Source organism: Mirounga leonina, unplaced genomic scaffold (assembly GCF_011800145.1).
Source record: "Mirounga leonina isolate KUSES-001 unplaced genomic scaffold, KU_Mleo_1.0 Mir_150, whole genome shotgun sequence".
NCBI lineage: Eukaryota > Metazoa > Chordata > Mammalia > Carnivora > Phocidae > Mirounga > Mirounga leonina.
Window position 1 is genome coordinate 27,678,272 of NW_023270374.1, and position 19,272 is coordinate 27,697,543.

General features: G+C 53.5%; 1 protein-coding gene across 4 annotated transcripts in view; it reads left to right on the plus strand.

Moving 5' to 3' along the window:
- Positions 1-19,272, plus strand: part of EPB41L1 (erythrocyte membrane protein band 4.1 like 1) — a 118,251-nt gene that overhangs the window by 82,809 nt on the left and 16,170 nt on the right. For 2 of the 4 annotated variants that reach the window (XM_035006232.1, XM_035006233.1), the window contains exons 13-16: positions 2,478-2,626; positions 5,894-6,076; positions 16,846-17,256; positions 19,055-19,159. In XM_035006232.1, the coding sequence (XP_034862123.1) occupies positions 2,478-2,626; positions 5,894-6,076; positions 16,846-17,256; positions 19,055-19,159 (848 nt within the window). Of the gene's footprint in view, positions 1-2,477; positions 2,627-3,532; positions 3,569-5,893; positions 6,077-9,260; positions 9,366-13,149; positions 15,172-16,845; positions 17,257-19,054; positions 19,160-19,272 lie in introns of all 4 variants that reach the window. The other 2 variants (XM_035006231.1, XM_035006234.1) reach the window with 2 other exon arrangements.

The following is a 19,272-nucleotide window of genomic DNA, read 5'->3' on the forward strand; positions in this document are numbered from 1 at the left end:
CCCCAGGCCGCTCTCAGTGGTCTCGCCCAGCCTACGGCATCACTCCCACTGGAATGTGACATCGCCGCTGTCTGCACTCCCTGCAACTTCCCTGAGTCGTGGGCTCTTGGGGTCCCGCGTTCAGCCATATGGGTTTCTGGGCGCCCCCCCGCCCCTGCCCACGATGCTCAGTGATTCACAGATTTCAGGACAATGGCATAATGGCGACTGCAGTGTGGAGCTGGGGATACCTTTCCTGACTGAGGCTGAGGCGTTTGGTTGTCCCTGGTCATCCTTTTGGTTCCGGTGAACTGATTGACATCCAACCACAGGCTGCTCTCCACGGCCCTCATTCCTGCTGGGTTGACAGGTGCCCTTCATATCAACGAGAATTGGCCCTACACTGTCCCGCATCCAGCCAACCAGGGCTTCTCAAAACATGGTCCGCAGAATCACCTGTGCGCTGGTTAAACACAAAGATGCCCAGGCCTGCATCAGCACTCAGGGCCCGGGACTCTCCCCGGACTGTGCACATTGGAGTTAGTAGGAGAGGTTCAGAAGCCACATGGGCATTAGGGAGATTCAGTTAGGCGGATCTGAGTTCAAATCCCAGCCATCATACGCCTCAGCTTCTCTGCAGACCAGGAAGTGGTCCATAAATATCCATACATGAATGGATGGGGGGTCTTGAGCAGCTGAACTTCCCCTCTACCTGTTTGTTCTTCTGCAAAATAAATAATGCCAATTTTGCTGTGTTACAGAGAGAACCAGACATGATAACACCCAGAACAGTTCCTGGCACATAGAAGGACCTTAATAAATTATACCCAATAATAGTTTATTATTGCTTTTAGGTTTGTAGGGGGTAGCTTAAGGAAAGAGGTGGGGACTTGTGGGGGGGAACAGTGGATACTCCCAGAACACATGGGGGTAGGCCTCTAGGCAAGTTAATTCTGCCCAACAAATATTTTCTGAGAATAAGTATAGAATAAGTATGGCCCTTTCCTTTAAGGAGCTCATAGAATGGTAGGTTTGTAAGCATTTAAGGTGATTCAAGCTATGGGAGAAGTAGGTACTGAATACAGAGCAGCCATGAGGAGAGAGAGATTAATTCTGTCTAGGAGGGGCAGAAAGGGCTTTGCAGAGAAGGTGACAACTGGACAGGGTTTTGAAGGATACGTAGGAGTTTTCCAGGTGATCAGGAGAGTCTGATACTTTTCCTGCAGTATGAAGGTGAGACCTGTCCCAGGATTCCTTGACTATGTTGAGAAGACCGCAGTTTTGCAAAGGTCCATTTGAGGCTGAGGAAGCTCTTTATTCTCCTTGAGTGGGCACAGGGCTGAGAACTAAGATTTATGCGAAGGGAAAGTACAGTCTCTCTATTCTCCCCTGCAGCTTCCATTACTATGCCAGGGCCTAAACGAAGCCCAGGTTGTGCAGGGTAGCAAAGATTGGTCTAGAGCTGACGAGGCTCATCCAGGGAGAAACAGAAGCCTGGACTCTAAACCAGGAGACCTGGGTCTTTGTCCTGATTCACCGAAAGGTCGTCAGTGGGACCTTCCCCCTCTTGGAGTCTCAATTTATCCTTTGTAAAATGAGGATAAGGATTCCCATTCTAGCCATCAGCACAGAGGATTGCGTGGATCAAATGAAATAATGTGCATAAAAGGGCACTTTGCGGAGTGAATATATATGAATAGAAAGGCTAATTATTCTCTTTTAATCTAGGCCAATCCTAAGGATAATCTGTGCTCTGGTCATTTTCTGTGTTTTCCAGCCATTTTTTCCCACCAAGACATAATCCATGGGCATAGGCTGGGTTGTGCCCAGTGCCTAGGGTAAAGCCTGTCATTGCATCCCTTTCTCTCCTATTCAGAAAAGTACTTTGGAATGCCAGTGAGTGAGAAGGATGTCCCGAGTCCCCTTGAACTTTCCCTGATTTATAAAGGGGCTAAATTATTTGCAGATCTCAGAACTTTAGCTTTCTCTGGTAAAGGCTAATCTCACAATAACTGTACTGCTACATAATGGTCAAGCAAGTATTCTGTCACAACCACCACAACAAAAACATCACACTTGTGGATCAGCATTGATTGAATTGGCTTGCTCTGTGCCGGTCTCTCTTCTAAGTATTTACACGCATGAGCTTATTCATTCCTCCCCCAGCTGTCTGAAGTAGGTATTGTTTATAGATGAGGAAACTGAGACCCAGAGAGATTGTGTAACTTACCCAAGGTCACACAGCCAAGAAGCGATGGATTTGAGATTTGAACCTGGGCACTGGTGCTGTAGAAGTCAGGAGTGGGGGCCGGGGCTGGGAGGCGGCTCTTTGTGACCTGGACAAGTCTGCCTCCCCTCTCTGTGTGCTGGCTCCTTATCCCCGACGTGTTGGGGCTGCTCCACTCCAACCATGGTTGGGTGGGTGGCAGAACTGGCTCCCTGTCCGTCCCCCTGGGGGAGGTCTCACACGGCCACCCGGCCATCTCTGCCCATTTTAGCGGAGTTCTCCCGCCCGGCCTCGGTTAGCGAGAACCATGACACGGGACCTGACGGTGACAAGCAGGAGGAGGATGGAGAGTCTGGGGGTAGGCGGTCAGAGGCTGAGGAAGGAGAGGTCAGGACCCCCACCAAGATCAAGGAGCTAAAGGTAGGAGCCTGGCTTTCTCATACCCTCTGACCTGGGATCAGGAGGCTGATTCTGAATCTAGCCTCGGCCTTGGCCTTGAGGTGTTCCCAGCTGTGGCGGAGCACCCTCGTTATGGGATGCACCATGGGAAGGACCTTGCCCAATACCTCAGTATCCCCTGGTGGTGGGTGGTAGGCATGCTGCCCACCCTGCACCCATCCCCTCTTTTTGTCCTGCTTCCCCACAGGGGCACTCTGTCCCCTAGAGGACTCCAGCCTCCTCTTGTCCACTCTTAATTTGCCCCTTTGACTGTGATCTTCATCCGCATGGCCCCCTTCCTCCCCAGAGCATGACAGGGTGTCCCTGTGGGTCCTCACAAGGATGAGGTTCGGGTGTGTCCCCTCCTGCTGTCCCACGCATTGCCCACATACCTGTGCACACATCATGAGGGCACACGTGGCCTCAGACTAGCATGCATTCACTCACAGCTGTAGGCCCCTCTTAGAGTAGGGGCATGCATCCAGATGTGCAGGCGGCATGCACGCTCACGGCCGTGGGTGCACACGGGTGTAGCATGGCTCCGTCAGGCGGTTGCAGCTGGGCGCACAGGCCCCTGAACACACATGCTGACCGCAGAGGCGTGAATACCCAGAGCTCTCAAGTCCCTTCTACTGAGTGTGACTGCCTGCTGTGCCGCCAGTCCCCCGGCCCCCTTCTTCACCTCCCCGGGCCAGCTCCCTGCCTCCCACCCTGCCCCTTCTGGCTACCTCACTGCCCCACGGGTGGTCCACCAGCTTCCCTGGCCTCTGTTCCCTGGGAGAGAGCCCTCTGGGCTACCTGCTGCACCGTACTGGGCCAGTGCGGTGCCTCTAATCTGTTTGCTCTACTGACCCTGCTGGTTCCTTCCCTCCTCCCGCATCTCGCTAGCTGGAGCAGGAAACCACGCCGAGACACAAGCAGGAGGTACTGCATGGGACCCGTCACCACTTACCCAGCCATTCAGATCCCCAGCTCATTTGTCACCATCCCATAGTCCACCCCAGGCCCATGTCCTGGCACCGTCTCAGCTTCAGCCTTGCCTCTGCTCTCGGCCCTACTCCTCCTCCCCTATGGCCCCTCCTCGCCCCCCCCCCGCTCCCCCCACCCCCATCTATCCAGCTCCCTGCTCAGACCCCACCCCCTAGCCAACTCGTTCCCCCTGCCCTCCTCCCCCCTCCCTCCCTCTAACCAGCTTCCCATTCTGCCTCTTCCCACCACCCCATGCTTGCTTCCCAACTGCTGACCATCCCACCTGTGTCCATCAGCTCTTCCAGGCCATTCCATGCTTTTATTGGTCTTATCTCCCCTGCCCCCACCTAAACCCTTCCTTAGACTCATCTCCTCCCCGCACCGTTTGGTCATGCCTCCACCTCATCTGTGTCCTCTCTGCCCTCACCCCAAGCTTCTTTTTGTATCTACGGGCAACCGATGTGGGAGTGGGCGTGGGGGGCAGGGAGGAACCTCGGAATGCTTCTGCCTCTTCCAGCACGCTGCTGTCCCTCAGGGCCTGCTGCTCAAGCTCTGCAAGGAGAGCCTCTTCTCCTTTTCTCCTCCCTCTCCTTCCTCCTCTCCCTGCTGGCTTCTCTCAACTTAATTTCTCTGCCTTAACGATTTCTTCCCTTTCACACAGTCCCCAACTCTTCCTCTGAACCTTCACTGCCTTGCGGGTCTGTTGTTGGGCCTGAGGGAAAGGACCAGGGGCTGGGGCCTAAGGGTTTGGCCTTGGCCCATCACGTGAGCTGGGTTTCAGCCTGACTCTTTGAGGGTCATGGGTAAGCCCCCTTGGGCCCCAGTCCCCCAACTGCACAGCAAGACATTTGTACTAGGTTTCCCCAAAGCCCTTAACCCTAATCAAGGATCCCAGGGTTCCACTGCTCCCTCGCCTCCGGGAACGCCGTGTGCACACACGGGCAGCGTGGCAGGATCAGGCTAGAAGGTCACAAGCCACATCTTGGGTCCATTGCAGCTCATACCCACCCCCTTGTGCAAACTCTATCAGTTTGACTTCTCAGACATTGTTCTAAGGCCGTTCAGCTCAGGAGGGGATATAGGAAGTACAGACAGATGTCTGGAGGGAAAGCAGAAGCCTCAGTGGCATCAGTCTCCTCCCCGAGGTAACGCACATGTCAGTCATGGCGGTAACAGGTAAGCCCAGGGGAAGATCTCAGCCTTGTCCAAGAGCAAGCTTGCCTTCCAGGTAGATCTTCCAGAATCTGCTGATTTGACTTTATAATAAGTGGAGATGGTCCACTTCTTGTCCTGAACTGAGTTGACAAGAATCCTCAAACAGCCTTGCAGATAAAGGTGCTTGAACTAACAGCCCACCCGCCCTACCCTACCCGTAAGACCTAGAGGCAGATTACTCTCTCATGCTGCACTGGCTCAAGCTCAGACTTGGTGGTTTAATGGCAGACACACCCCTGACTGCAGCTCTCCCCAGCTCAGGTCTTGTGCCCAGCCCTGGGACTTAGCTCTCTTCTTCCCAGTCTCCGTTTCTCCTGCCCTCCTGAATGCCCCGCAGCACCGTCTTTTCTCTGTCTGGCCATATCTCACTCTGTTTGCTCTTGAGGAGTTGGTATCTGCAAGGTAACTGCAAGACCCTGGGTGATTAGGAAGGGTAGTGGCTCACAGTAGAGGATGCAGAACACTGTCTTTTCGTGGCTCCTGTGTGGGAGCAGGGCTCATTTTTCTGGGTGTCCCTGGCTTTAGTATCTGAGCAGCTCACCTGTCAGGCTGAGAGGGGTCTAGGCTGGGGATCCAGCGGTCCAAGTCTTGGCCAGAGGAAGGGACCAGGGCCCTGGAGGCCAGGGAGTGGGCCAGAGCAGCCCAGTGAACAGGGTTGGCCAGTTCTCACTGTGCCTCGGTTGTAACCAGAAGGAAGTCACCTCCATGCCCAGGTGAGACTGGGCGCACAGCACCAGTGGGAACTCACCTAGTCTTCGGGGATCTGGGTTGCCTTGGGTGTTCTGAGGCCGGAAGCCAGGCAGGGGGAAAGAAAAGGTGGTGCTTGACCAGAAGCCTCCTCTTCTTAATCTTAAGTGCTTTTTGCTCCTCTGTTTAATCTTAAGTGCTTCGTGTACCTGTTGGGGCTAATCATCTCTGCGCCCTTGGTTCATGGGGTGCTGTGAGGGTGAGATGGAGTCATGGATGGGAATCACCTTGCTGATGTAGGGCAGCAGTGGCCACGGTTACCATCCCCTGCTCAGAGCCGTTCTTCTAACACCCGCTGCCCTCTCCATCCACCCCTAGTTCTTAGACAAGCCAGAGGATGTCTTGCTCAAGCACCAGGCCAGCATCAACGAGCTCAAGAGGACCCTGAAGGAACCCAACAGCAAACTGATCCACCGGGACCGAGACTGGGAGCGGGAGCGCAGGCTGCCCTCCTCTCCCGCCTCCCCCTCCCCCAAGGGCACCCCTGAGAAAGTCAACGAGGTAGGTCTCACCCTGAACCCCTCAACAGGGGCTTTGGGTAAAGAGGGTCGGGAAAGTTGCTCTGCACCAACTTATACTCATCCTCCACACCTGTATGCCTCCCCCAGTTGCTGCATGAGGTGATGATGGGGATGGGGTGGGGGGTGGTGGTGCGTTAGGCTGGGAAAGACAAATTCACTACATCTTGGAATCCTTCTGGCCCCAGGGACCACCTTGAAAAACTCAAAAGACTTGCCGTGGCTTGGTGTATTCCCCGGAGTATAATGGGAAAGGGGTGTTTATTAGACAAGCCCCATGTCAGAGCAACAGAATCAGAATATTTGGAGATAGAGCCTTGGAATCAGCATTTTAAACAAGTGCCCCGGGGATTCTCATGCCCCCTAAACTTTGAGAATCCCAGCAGTTGCATCCAGTAACCAGATCCTTTAGTGCCGACTGTGAAAACACAGATGGGTGGCGTGCGTGTGTGTGAGGGGGTGTTCCCTCCTGGAAGGATCCTCGGAGCCCACTAGAGGGGAACAGATCCTCCAAGAAAATTAGACCCAAGCGTCTTGCTTCAGAAAAGAATCCCACACCCACATGCCTTTCGGAGTGGAAAGCATGGGATATTTTCTCAAATGAAAAAGAGATAAAGATAGGATTTTGAGAATTCCTGTACTTATAATCCCAAGCTATTATTTTTAGCACTGCTAAATCTTGGCAGTATTTACCCCCATTTATACTTAGGTGTTTTCTCTCTAGCACTGCTGCTTACTTGTCTCAAACCCAACTGATCTAGACTTATACCACCTGGGTTTGAATTCTGGTTCTGATTCCTGCTGGCTGGATGACTCTGGGCTTATTACTTAATCTCTCTGAGCTTCCATTAGGCAGAGATAATAAAAGTACCTACCTCATAGGAAAGTTGTGAGGATCCAGGGAGATCAAGCATAGAGGGCCTGATAGAGTACCTAGATGCTCAATAGGAGTTAATTATTGTTTCATTTTGAGAGTCCTGGGATTCATACAGAAGGTTATTTTCAAATCAGAACCATGTTTTTCTTTTTTAAAGATTTTATTTATTTGAGAGAGAAGGAGAGAGAGAGAGCATGAGCGAGGGGAGGATCAAAGGGAGAGGGACAAGCAGACTCGACGCTGAGCAGGGAGCTTGATGTGGGACTCGATCCCACGATCCTGAGATCATGACCTGAGCCAAAATCATGAGTCAGATGCTCAACCAACTGAGTCACCCAGGTGCCCCCCCAGAACCCCTTTTAAAGTTGGAAGGACCCTCAGAACCTACTTGACTTAAGCTCATCACTTTACAGATGAGGCACTGAGGCCCAGAATGGGAACATACTTGTTCAGTGTCATAGCTGATAAAAGAGGGGCCAGAACCTGTTTTTCTTGTTTCCTGGCCATTGTATTTGCTGTTAAATCACAGCTGCTGGGAGCAAGACCAAATCATGGGAAGACCAGGATAGAGTCAACTGTGTATGTACTGTCCTCCCATGCTTTGAAATTTGGTGATGCAGTCGTAACCTACTAAGTGAACATTTGATTGAATCAGTTCTCCCCATGGCCTTGACATGCCGGATAACAGGGCCTCGTCCAGTGAGGATGCTGTGGTAGTTTCCTGGCTGGTGATTCACGAAATGCGGGATGCTTTGAGGGCCTTTAAGTCCAGTGCTATGGAAGGAGGGCAAATCTGCAGCTACTGAGAGCCTCTGTGGTCACCCCTGGTACCCTGGGCTGGGCCGTGGGGGCTGGTCTAGTGATCCAGGTTCAGGCCCCACTCTTCTGGCCCTGAGAGTCTTGACCAGAGTGGCCTGGCAGTGGCTGAGGAGGAATGCAGAGGCTTTGAAAGGGTGGGACTCCAGCAGAGCAGGGCAGGATGAACCCCGGGGAGCTGGCTGCGGACCTTCCCGGTGGCTCAGAGCAGCGTGGCTTGGAAATGTGCCCCACCTTCTGGTCATAGCTGGAACTGCTAGAAGATGGGTCTTATTCAGAGGTGGGTCTGTTCCAACCCTTGCCCCTCACTGATGCCCCAAGAAGTGTAGTCCACTGCTGGAAAGAATTCTGGTCCAGGAGCTCACCTTGGAGCTATGGACCATTTAACTGGGTTCCAGGCCCCACTGGCATTTAGAGGCCCTTGAAGATTTGGGAGATGGGGAGAAGCTGTAGACAAGGCCTGGACTGGGTTCTTGGGTGAGTGATATCACCTCTCTGAGCCTTGCTGCCTAGTCAGCCCATCTAAAGGGGGACTAGAATTGCCATTCCATGGGGTTGCTGAGAAGGCTGAGTGAAATAATGGGTATAAAAGCACTTTATATAAACTAGAAAGTGCTGTACAGTCATGGGGCCATTGCCTATCGTGACTGGAATCCCTGATTGGACTTTTTGGGGGCTGTCCTGCAGGGCTGTGTCATCAGAGGTCCTAGTGGCTTCCTCATATATTGTTGGGCCTCATCTGGGCCAAGGGGAAAACAGTGGAAACTTAAAATAGGGACTCCAAACTTTATTTTTTTAAATACTTTATTTATTTACTTGAGATACAGAGAGAGAGAGAGAGCATGAGCAGGGGGAGAGGCAGAGGGAGAGGGAGAAGCGGGCTCCCTGCTGAGCCAGGAGCCCGATGTGGGGCTCGATCTCAGGACCCTGGGATCATGACCTGAGCCTAAGGCAGACACCTAACCGACTGATCCACCCAGGCGCCTGGGACTCCAAACTTTAAAGAAAAGTTCCCATTTGCCAAACCCAGGCTTTCATTTCAAAGAGGACTTTTTGAAGGGCTAAGAGCCAAACTGCAGGATTGAACCATTGCCTAAACCAAAGACACCCAGGGCAGACTTGGAATCGGAGTCTGGATGGTATGGCTCCTCGGCCTCTTGAAGGAGAGTGGTATGTTTCCGCATCCCTCTTGAGTGAGGGCAGGGAGCAAAGGGTCCGAAGGCGTAGTGCTGGCTGGCAGCTGACCGTGGGCCTCCCTCCCTTAAAGGGCCACAAGGGGCAGCTCTTCTTTCTCTCGCCCCACTGGCCTGACCTAAGCCACAAACTCTAAGGGTGTGGGTTTTACAAAGCTGGGCTATTTACAGGCTCTGTGTGTGTGTCTCTCCTGCTTCCTCTCTCTCCCTTTCTTCCTGTCTCTGTCTCTCCTTCCCTTCCTCCCTCTTCCCTTTCCTCTGGCCCTGGGCCTCCCCTGCAGTCCCGGAGGACCCAGGACACCTCTCCGCAGGACTTGGCACCAGAGCCTGGGACGGCCACAGGCTGGGAAGTGTTCACTCAGAAAAGCCTCGCAGCGTCTCCTGAGGTTACTGTCGGCACTTCCCCACCCACACACAGCCACCCTAATGGTCTCAAGAAACCCCTTTCTCTGGGGTGAGGGGGGTGGACCAGGCTCTGCCATGCAGGTGGGAGCAGTGGGTAGCCCTTGTGTCCCCATGCTGTGACAAATGATTGTCCCCATCCCAGGGATCCATAAAGGGCCGGCCCCTCCCTCATCCATTGTTTCTCAGGAATCAGGACTGAGATCATATTCTGGAAAGACAGGACAGTTTGACTCTGGCTCTGGCTTCAAAGGGGAAGCTGAAACAATCTCCTCTTGGGCCCTGACTTCAGAGGCAGGTTCTGACGTCTAAACTTGAGATCAGGGGTCATGGCACCTAAATGCCTTCTGCCCTGGGGTCTTTTTGCTGTTAAGAAGCCTGAGTGAGGTCTAACAGTGGCTATGTAGGGGATGGCCCCACATCTTCCATCTTCTCTAAGCTCCTCTTGACAGGCAGGCGAAAGCGGGCATCTTGCTCCAGGGAGCTTCCTTGGGGTTAAAGAGATGTTGGCCAGGCAAGTGTTCTAATGAGGAAGGCATTACTTCTGCACCCAGGACTGCAGCCGGTGGAGGGCTCTTGCTTGCTGTGTCCTGCTAGACCTAGAATCCGGGCCCAAGGATGGAGGGCTGCATCTCCCTCTGTGCCAACAGCTCAGAGGCTGTCAGGATTAGAAGGTACTGACCTACCATCTGGGTGGAACGTCCTTCTCCCTGAGATCTGACCCTCCCCTTTATGCATAGTATGTATGAGGGCATCTCCCTTTTTCAGTTCCCATGGAAAAATTTTCTAGCTGCTGAAAATGTGCTGAAACTGTACAAGACATGAGTCAGCTACATAACTGGTAAAACAGAAGTCACAGTTCTACTCTGAATTTTTCTTCAGTGTAAAACTAAAAACAACTACCAGCACAGGAGTCAGTAGCTTCCCAAGGTTAGGGAAATAGTGATGACCTGGAGCACAGAGATGCTCCTAGAGCAAAGGACAGGTGCCCATACTCCGGGGGGCAGGAATGGAGGGCGACAGGCGCCCTTCATCAGCATCCCTGCAAATTGTCCATCCAGCCCCTTCCACAGAGGGTGCTCTTGCCATTCTTCACAGCAGACCATTTTGGCTTCCGTCACCTGTTGGGAAGGTTTCAGATTGAATTAAAATCTGCCCTTCTGGATTACCTGTCTGTGGGCCTCGCTGTGCCCGCTGCTGCCCGGAGTTCTGCTGGGCATCCTCCTCCAGAGTTCAGCACCTCCCCTCCCCCTGAACACTCCTCCTTTCTTCAGAGGTTTCTCCCAGGGTGTGGTTTCTAGAGGGCTCCTTGTCCTGCATCCCCTCCTCTGGTTGTCTTCTGTAAAGAGCAGGACCCAAAGTGTGACCCAGAGCCCCAGGTGGGGACCGAACAGCCCAGAGTCAGCAGAACCACCTGGCTGGAGATTTTCTCCTTTTGGTGGGTTGTGTGGGAACAGAGCTGGTGGGCGTCTTCTTCCAGCCTCCGCTCCTTGCTGCAGTACCTCCAGCTGCTAGCAGGGGGTGCTCTGAGCAGGCACTGAAGGTTTCCCATCCTGTAATAGGGTCAGGACGACTTTCAGACCAGCCCCCAGGGCCAGGTGCAGCCCCACCAGTGCCTTGGTGCTAATGAAGTTTTCTCTCTTTTGTTCAGTCTTTTTTTCTCATCAGGATGTTCACTTGTTAAAAGCAGAGCCTCTTCTTCCCTCACCGCACACTCTGTGATCTGTGCAAGTCACCATTGCTCTGCAAACCTCAGTTTCCCCTTTGGAAATAAGGGCAATAGTACCTGCTTCACAGGTTGCCATTTGGATTAAACCTAATAACTTTAGACAAAGGGCTGGCATTGTCTGGCACAAATTAACTAAATATAAGTACATGTTTCCTTTTTTCTTCCCGTGGAATCTTTCTATACTGTGCTAGTTCCCACCCCACTCAGCCTAATTTCTAAGCTTCTAGTTTCTAGAAACTAGTTTCTAGTTAGACTTGGGGCAAGAATGTTCCAGAAGGGGTCTCATTGACCATCTTTGGCCCTCATTGCCAGACTCATGATATCAGCACAAGCTGAAACGGGAGCCTTAGAAGAGAATAGAAAAGAGACCTGGCTTCTATAGGCTCTCGAAGCACTTCTCGCTGGGATGGTTCAGTGGTGGTGTTCTGAGGCTTAGCAACCTGAAGTAAAATCCCAGAGACCTACGCCTGGGCCTTCCACCTTCCTCTTATCTCTCTTACCTGTTGGCAGGATTCTTTCAGTGAGGTTTGATCCCCTGAAAACCATGAAGATTTTGCTAACATGGATTGAGGCAGTGGAGGTAAGAGAGTTTACAGCCTCCCTGAACCTTCAGAATCCTTCACATCTTATAGGATCTGACAGACATCTTCCCAAGTCATAACCGGAATCAGAGCGCATCTCTCCCCTCCTGTGGGGAGCAGTTTCTGACACATCTCTCATGGAGGCACTTCCCAGAACTTGGATTCAGAGATTGGATTCTAGACCTGCCTTTGCCCCCAGCTCCCTCTCTGACCTTGGACATGGTGCTTACGTTTTCGAGGCCTCAGTTTCCACATCTGTGCCATAAGGGGCTGGAGTCAGAGCAGGGATTTCAAAGGAGGGCGGTACCTTGGCACTGGGGCAGCTGAGGCCTCCAACTTCAACACGGCAGCCTGTCTCTGGCTTACATACTGGACTTCCATTGAGGTTTTATGTGAAGAAAGTATTCTGTGGCAGCAGTATGAATGCCAATGGCCTTCTGGCTTTTTTTTTTTTTTTACAATTCTGAAGTCCATCATTCACTCCTAAGTGTTGCTTAAAGGACTGTAGAAGAGATGGAGGGCTGTTTTGTCGACAGCTTGACAGTGCTACGCTCTTATTGGTGCTTTTGACCAGTGATGATACTTGGGTCTTTAGATTTTTTCCTTCCATGATGTCTTCTGGTCAGCCCTTTTCTACTCTTTCTGTGGATTTTGTCAGAATTCTCCAAGAATAGGCCTTGGTATTCTTTTCTTTGGGAATGAACCCTACAAAATTCAAGCTGTTCAGGCCACTGTGGTGACTGGCACTGATCTCTTCAGCTGAGCATTTGGCATTTTTCATTCTAATCTCTTTCCTTCCCAGAAACTCTTGCAGAGAAGTCAGATTTCAGGCTGTGGCTCATGGAACTTAATTCAATGCTTCCCCTCTTGACTTAGATTGCAGTTGGGATCCATAGTCTATAGGTTGTGAGGTAAGTCAGCAAGGATCTCAGGCACTCTTTTCCTGACTATACCATGAACTAACTTGACCGTAGGGAAGTCACTGACCTTCTCCAAGTCTCAGTTTACCCATTTGCACAATGAGGAACTTGGACTAGAGGATGTCTTAGGAGTTCTTTATGCTCTAACATTCAAAGATTCCACGTGATGTAAGTTACTTTCCCCTCTGACAGTGGCAATTGTATTATTAAAAGAGAAAGAGGAAGAGTCCTGGCCCATCCATGGATGTCCATTGTTCCATGATTCACATGGGGAGGGCGTGAGACCCCCGTCCTATTTTACCAACTTGGGGTAGTGGTTGAGGGGAGTCGGTAAATAATTTGTTGGGTGCCTTGATGGGAAGGGGAGCCTTGATGAGGCTGACTGGCATTGTCATGCCTTCTCTCCCCCAGCCAGTTCTGGGGGACATGCTGACCTTTTGGTGGTAGATTGGTCCCTTCTTGCAGAGGAAAAAAAGTGACCCGTTCTTCAGGTGCGTGATATTTCATGTTAACTCTTCTTGCTCCAATTGAAACACAGGGTTCAGAGCATTGGGTATTTATAGAAAGAGAGTACACTAGGCCAGAAGAACTCAGCCTCCTAAAAGTGACCACCACTCAGCAGGAAGAAAGTAAGGCAGGCCTCGCAGATATCCTTGCTGATGGCAGACTCTCCAAGGTAGACGTCCTGGTGGACAAGTTCAAAGTCGAAGTGGCCACAGAAGAAATAGTGGGAGTTAGAAGAGCAAAGACCCAGCACCAAGGAAGAATGATTGCAAGCCCTGAAGACTTTGAGTCAATGTGGGAGGAGGGCTCCTGGGTCAGGAAAGGCCCAGAAGGGGCTTCTCTTGCTGCAGGCTGCACACTGGCAGGAAACCTTGAGGGCTCCCAGTTGAGGGTGGGCACTGGGGAGGCCACCATCAAGAAGCGCTGGATCTCAGGTGGTCAGCTGGAGGGCCAGATGGAGCTGAGGAGGGAGCTGGAGGAGTGCCAGACTTGGGGAAGACCTGCTGCCTCGGGGACCAGGCTAGCAGAGGCCGATGTCCCTTCTCCAGCCTCCGACAAGGGAGGACTCCAGTCATTTCTGCTGGACCCAGCCCAGTCGGAAGCCAGAGCTGACTCGAGTGATGAAACCAAACCTTCCTTTGCAGAGAGGAGCTTCTATTTGAACTATGGAGAGAAAGATTCTGAAGACCCCTTCCTCCCTCCACCTCTGGAGGAGAGGGAAGAGCATGTGGATGCCCTTCCTGTTGACGAGACCAGGCTGGAGCGCTCAGAGAGGCTCTCCGAGAGCTCTGTGCTCACTTCCTCAGACCCACAGGGCCCTGCTGCAGCTTCCAGCAGGAGCGAGAACAAAGAGGGTGTTGGCCACACGGCCTCCTTAGAGGAAGGGGCACGGTCCCCCAAGGACCACGGAAGACCAGATGGCCCAGAGGCCTTTGTTGAGCAGCTTCATAAGGGACCTTCTCCAGGGCAGACATTTGCTGAGGACTGGGAAGAAGCTGGGCGGGGGGTGGAAGGAGAATTTAGCCACCCAGCATGCAACCTAGGCACAGAGGAAGAGGCCCTCAAGGGTGGAGATTTGATGGAAAAGGCTGAGAAAAGTCCCCCAGCAGGATGGCAGAACCACTCACCTCACAGAGGAGGGGGCATGCGCCCAGACCTCCCAGCCTGCGCCCTTCCATGGACCACCCCTCCTAATGATGTCAGGAAGCCAACCAAGCCAGACAGAGGCAACTTCCTGCACCAAGACGGGAGACTGGTGCACATCCAAACAGGAGAACCTGCGATGGAGGACAGAAAGGCCTCAGTGTTTCTTCAGATGGACATGATCACCCCCCTCCCAGCTTCCCCTGGTCCCTTTCAAGCTCAGGCAGCTCCAGAGGAAACTTCTCCAAGCCCAGCCCCTCGTGGGTCAGGGGAGCCTCCACAGCTTGGGGATCCTTTTGGAGAACAGTCCCCTGTGTTTCTCAAACATGCCCGTCCTTTTAAAGGGAGGCCAGAGCCCAAGGACCGAGTAGGACCATCTGTGACCCCAGACGGAGGTGAGCGCCGGGCACCTCCCGTTGCCAGCAGAAAGCCCAGAATTGTCTCTGAAGGAGCCGAGGGGGCTGTACCCCTGGGGTTGGTGTTCCCTTCAGGGAAGCAAAAGGAGATGACCTCTTTCCAGGCTGGGGGCCAAGAGGGCTCCCTGGAAGATATTAGCAAGACCTCAGTGGCCAACAAAATTCGGATCTTTGAGACCCATGGAGCTGAAACTCGCCGAGCGAGTCAAGGTGAAACAAGGGCCCTCATGAGCGAGTTGTCTTCAGAGGCCTCCGTGGGTCAGGTAGAACAACAGCGGAATAAGCTTCTGGACCTAGGCTTCGTCCAACTCCAGCCCCCAGGGGACTTTGCTGGCCCCAAAGCCACCCATTCCTCAGTGACGTCACCGGCGCCCAGATACTTCAGGGAGGGCATTGCTACCACATCCCCCCGGGAAGAATGCACGGACCTCGAGCTCATGTCCCCCGATTCGGGCTGCGAAACTGCGCTGGAGGAAACCACCGGGGGCACTGGCCACGTGAGCCCCCGCCCCCACCGCTGCCCCTCCCCCGCTGGGGGAGCCGACCGCATGCTCCGTAGCTCTGTAGAAGCATGTTTCAGGGGCCCCTCGTCATCACTGCGATCAGAGGCTGCTTGTCCATTCCTATGAGTTCCCTACACAGGCCCGGGGATAGCCCAGGCGGAATGACGGGTTCATCTGCTTGGCCCCTGTTAGCTTAGCCACAGAGACCCTCGGCTTTTGGTGTGACCTGGCGCCCAGTGGGTCGCACCGCCCCAGTGGAGAAGGTGGCATCACCGCCAGCCGACTACATACTTGCTTTGCCTTGCTGCCCCCACCTGCTGGGCTCCTACCTGTTTTGCTTGGCTTGTCCAATGATCTTCCTTCATCTTTTCCCTTCCCTGGTTCTCCCGCCTTGGGGAAGCTGACAGGCCAGAGGTTTCCATCCTTCGCTTCTGGTTCCCTCTTGGTCCCACTGCCAAGTTCCTTTCTGCCTCCTTAAGACTAACTATCTTCTCTAATCCAGAACAAATCCGGAGATGCGGTCAGGGAAGACAAGCCCATCACCAGCTTAGCAGCAAACCCCCCTGCAAAAGGGGGGCACCTGAGATCCGCCAGCCCCTCGGGCCCTCAGGTCTCTGCAGCCCCCCGGTGCCCGGATGCCCCGGTCGTCTTTACCTGGCCAGGGTGCATCGCTGCCTTCAACTCCCACCTGTGCTGGCAGCTCTGTGGCGGCTCAACTCTCACTTGTCTGGAATGTGCCCTCACACCTCTCAACCTTCCAGAAACTGGCTAAAATGGAAGCTAAGTTTAGCAAGTGAATCTCTTAAGTGCACTGAATCTCTAGAACCCGAAGCCAACTACTTAAAAAAATATATTTGGTGGGTGTTAGATTGGGCTTTAAAAAGACTGTCATGGAACAGCCAAAAATGTGCATGTGGTGTTTAATCCCCGACAGGCCAGTTGAGAGGTATGTATGTGGGACAAGATGTGCTGGTTCCCCTCCAGCAGTTCCTTGGCCTGCTGTTGTCAATTACACTGATGGGACTAGGACCTCTACTCGGCGGCCTGCCTGCCCGCCCCTCCTGGAGCTCAGGGCTGAACTGATGTAGCCCCTGGTTCCCAGGAATTAACCCATATTGTTCCTCCCCCTGGACGATACTGTCCCCTCCCACAGAGACTCAGTGGAATTGACAAATCACGTTGGCTTCCTCTTTGTTTCTCAAAGCTCTTGGCTCCAGCCTCCCTGCCTTCCCGTCCCGGGTTTCCCTAAATCCCTGGGTCTCCCCTCCCTGGTTTCTGTCTCTCGATGCCCACCTGCACGGGTGGGCCTGGGTCCGGGCTCCCATCCCTGCCTTGCATACAATGCCGCTTCTGATAAGCTCCCAGTTCCAGACCTTGGATGGGGCTTCCTGTCCAGAACCAACTGGCGGGATGTTTGCTTTGTACTTGCTTTGGCCATCAGCGGGAGACCCTCGGAAAGGAGCGTTCCCCACTCTTGAGAACTTTGCGGGTTTTTCAAGCTTGTTGTCACGTCAAGGAACCTTTCCGGGAGTGTTTTTCATATCCTGACCTGCTCTTCTATTTGAGACACTGAAACGGCCCCAAGGTTTCTTCTGTCATTCACCATCTTGCTTTCTCTCTCTCTTCCCACCCCACACCCCGTTCCTTTGATTTTTTATCTGGCCATAGAGAGCAGGGCTAAGGGAGGGCTCAGAGGAGAAGGTCAAACCGCCTCGTCCCAGGGCCCCAGAGAGTGACACGGGAGACGAGGACCAGGACCAGGAGAGGGATGCGGTGTTCCTGAAGGACAACCACCTGGCCATTGAGCGCAAGTGCTCCAGCATCACGGTCAGCTCCACGTCCAGCCTGGAGGCTGAGGTTGACTTCACGGTCATTGGTGACTACCATGGCGGCGCCTTCGAAGACTTCTCCCGCAGCCTGCCTGAGCTCGACCGAGACAAAAGCGACTCAGAGACCGAAGGCCTGGTGTTCTCCCGGGATCTCAACAAGGGGGGCCTCAGCCAGGAAGACGAGCCTGGGGGCATCGAGGATAGCCCGGATCGAGGGGCCTGCGCCACCCCAGATATGCCCCAGTTTGAGGTATAGTGGAGCATCCTGGAGACCTGGGCCCCGCGGGCACTGCATGTTCGGAGGTCCCCAGGCCATCTGTGAGAAGACCAAGCCGCCAGCCTGCAGCCCAGAGCCCCTCAGCCTGAAGCTCTGTCTCGTGTTGCATGACTGCCCCTCGCAGAAAGCATGGTTCTGTGCTCGCATGTTTGCCATCTTGGTTCACCCCTGACATGCACTCCTTGGCGTTTCAACCCTGTGACCCCATCGCTTGCCCGAGGTCAAGTGATGCCAGGCGATCTGGTCTTACTCGCCTCCTCTCCCTGTGTTGCATGGCGCCTGCAGGGAGCATGTGCTTGTGGACTCGCTGCGGCCTGGCCTGAAAGTCGATGGTTCTTCCTGATCCTGGCCCGGCTCCTGTGCCTGGGGCCTGGGCTTCCTGGGGGAAGGGGCAGCAGTCTAAACCCATCTGGCCCCGGGGTCTCGGGGTAGCAGCGGAAACTCCTAGAGAGGAGGAGACATCATCACTGAGGGGGACACCGGGATTGACTGTGTCTGGGTCCCTCTGCTTTGTGCTTTGTGCCCTTCCTTCAGAGGGTCTTTGTCCTGTGATTCTTTCGCCCTCTCATCTCTCGCAGCCCCTGCCTACCTCCCAGCACACTCTCCTCTCTCCCATGTTCCAGGCTTTGAAATGTGAGCTCATCTGCTCTGGGCATCCACTCCATGCTGTACCCTCTGGGTGGAAAGTTTTGCTTCCCTTTCTCTGCTTTGCAAACTTGTCATGTTCCAGGACCAAGTTCAGATATCATTTCCCTAGCAAATGCTTTCCTGACCACCTTGCGTAGAAGTGTTGCTCCCTCCACAGCCCCCTTGCTCTGGAATGTTTCTGCTCCCCCGCATCATCCTAGGTAGTCATGTCTGTGGCTGCCAGGCCCACTGTCCCCCCGGGGGCAGCTCCTCTAAGCCTGCACATGCCAGGCATTAATAGATGACTAACTGGATGAATGGCTAGATCTCACAGTTACAGTAATCTATAAGAATCCCTCTCACTACCCTCCCAACCAGATGGCAAGCTATTTCCGTCATTCATTCCGCTCACATATGCTAATAGCCACATGAACTGACCTTGCTGGAGGAGTCTGAAGAAACTGATCATTTAACCGGAGACTTCTAGGCTAGAGGTTGAAAACCGGTGGCCCCAGGCCAGATCTGGCTAGCAGATGTGTTTTCTTTGACCTTGATTGAAAAATTGGGATGTGGAATATAAAATCAATAGGTGTTTTTTTTTTCTTTATTGTTAAAAAAATCAGATGATCCAAGTCATTCAGAGGCCATGGCCACCGTTGGCCAAACCTGAGTGGAACCCTTGTGTTCTCCTGTTCACCCCAGTCCTCAGCCCGCTGCACCCCTTTACATCTCCTGCCTGCCCCCACCCCCCATCGGCCCCCAGGTGTGTGACTCCTATTCTCAAGAACAGTTCAAATGAAGCAGCTGGGAGGCGGCAGCATAATCACTGAAGTCAGTCAGGATTCAGTGACAGGTACATAAGGACAGTACTTAGTGGGGGTCCTGGCACGAGCCCAAAAACCAGCTCACAGCCACCGGGAGGTTATGTGGTGGCGGGGTCATGAGCAGCCTGTCTGGGAGCTGCTGGTGGCTCTGGCTATCCCCTTGGGCTGTCTGGGACGGCTCGCCGGGCCTCTTTGCCCGGACCGTGTGCCCTTCCAGAGACCCGGCCAGCTGCAGGGATGGGAGATACGTTACAGTGGCCTGTGAGCAGGAGTCATGCAGAGGCTTGGGTTATGGAGTGTCCTCCCTCATCTCCCTACAGCCTGTGAAAACGGAAACCATGACGGTCAGCAGCCTGGCCATTAGAAAGAAGATTGAGCCTGAGGCTGTCCTGCAGACCAGAGTCAGCACTATGGACACCAGCCAGGTAACCTGGGCCTTCCATTGCACCCTGAGCATAGGTACTGGACATTTAAGGGTGGGGTCCCGACCAAGGCCAAGCCCCCTGGCCAACTCTTGCCACTCCGGCTTCCCCAGAGC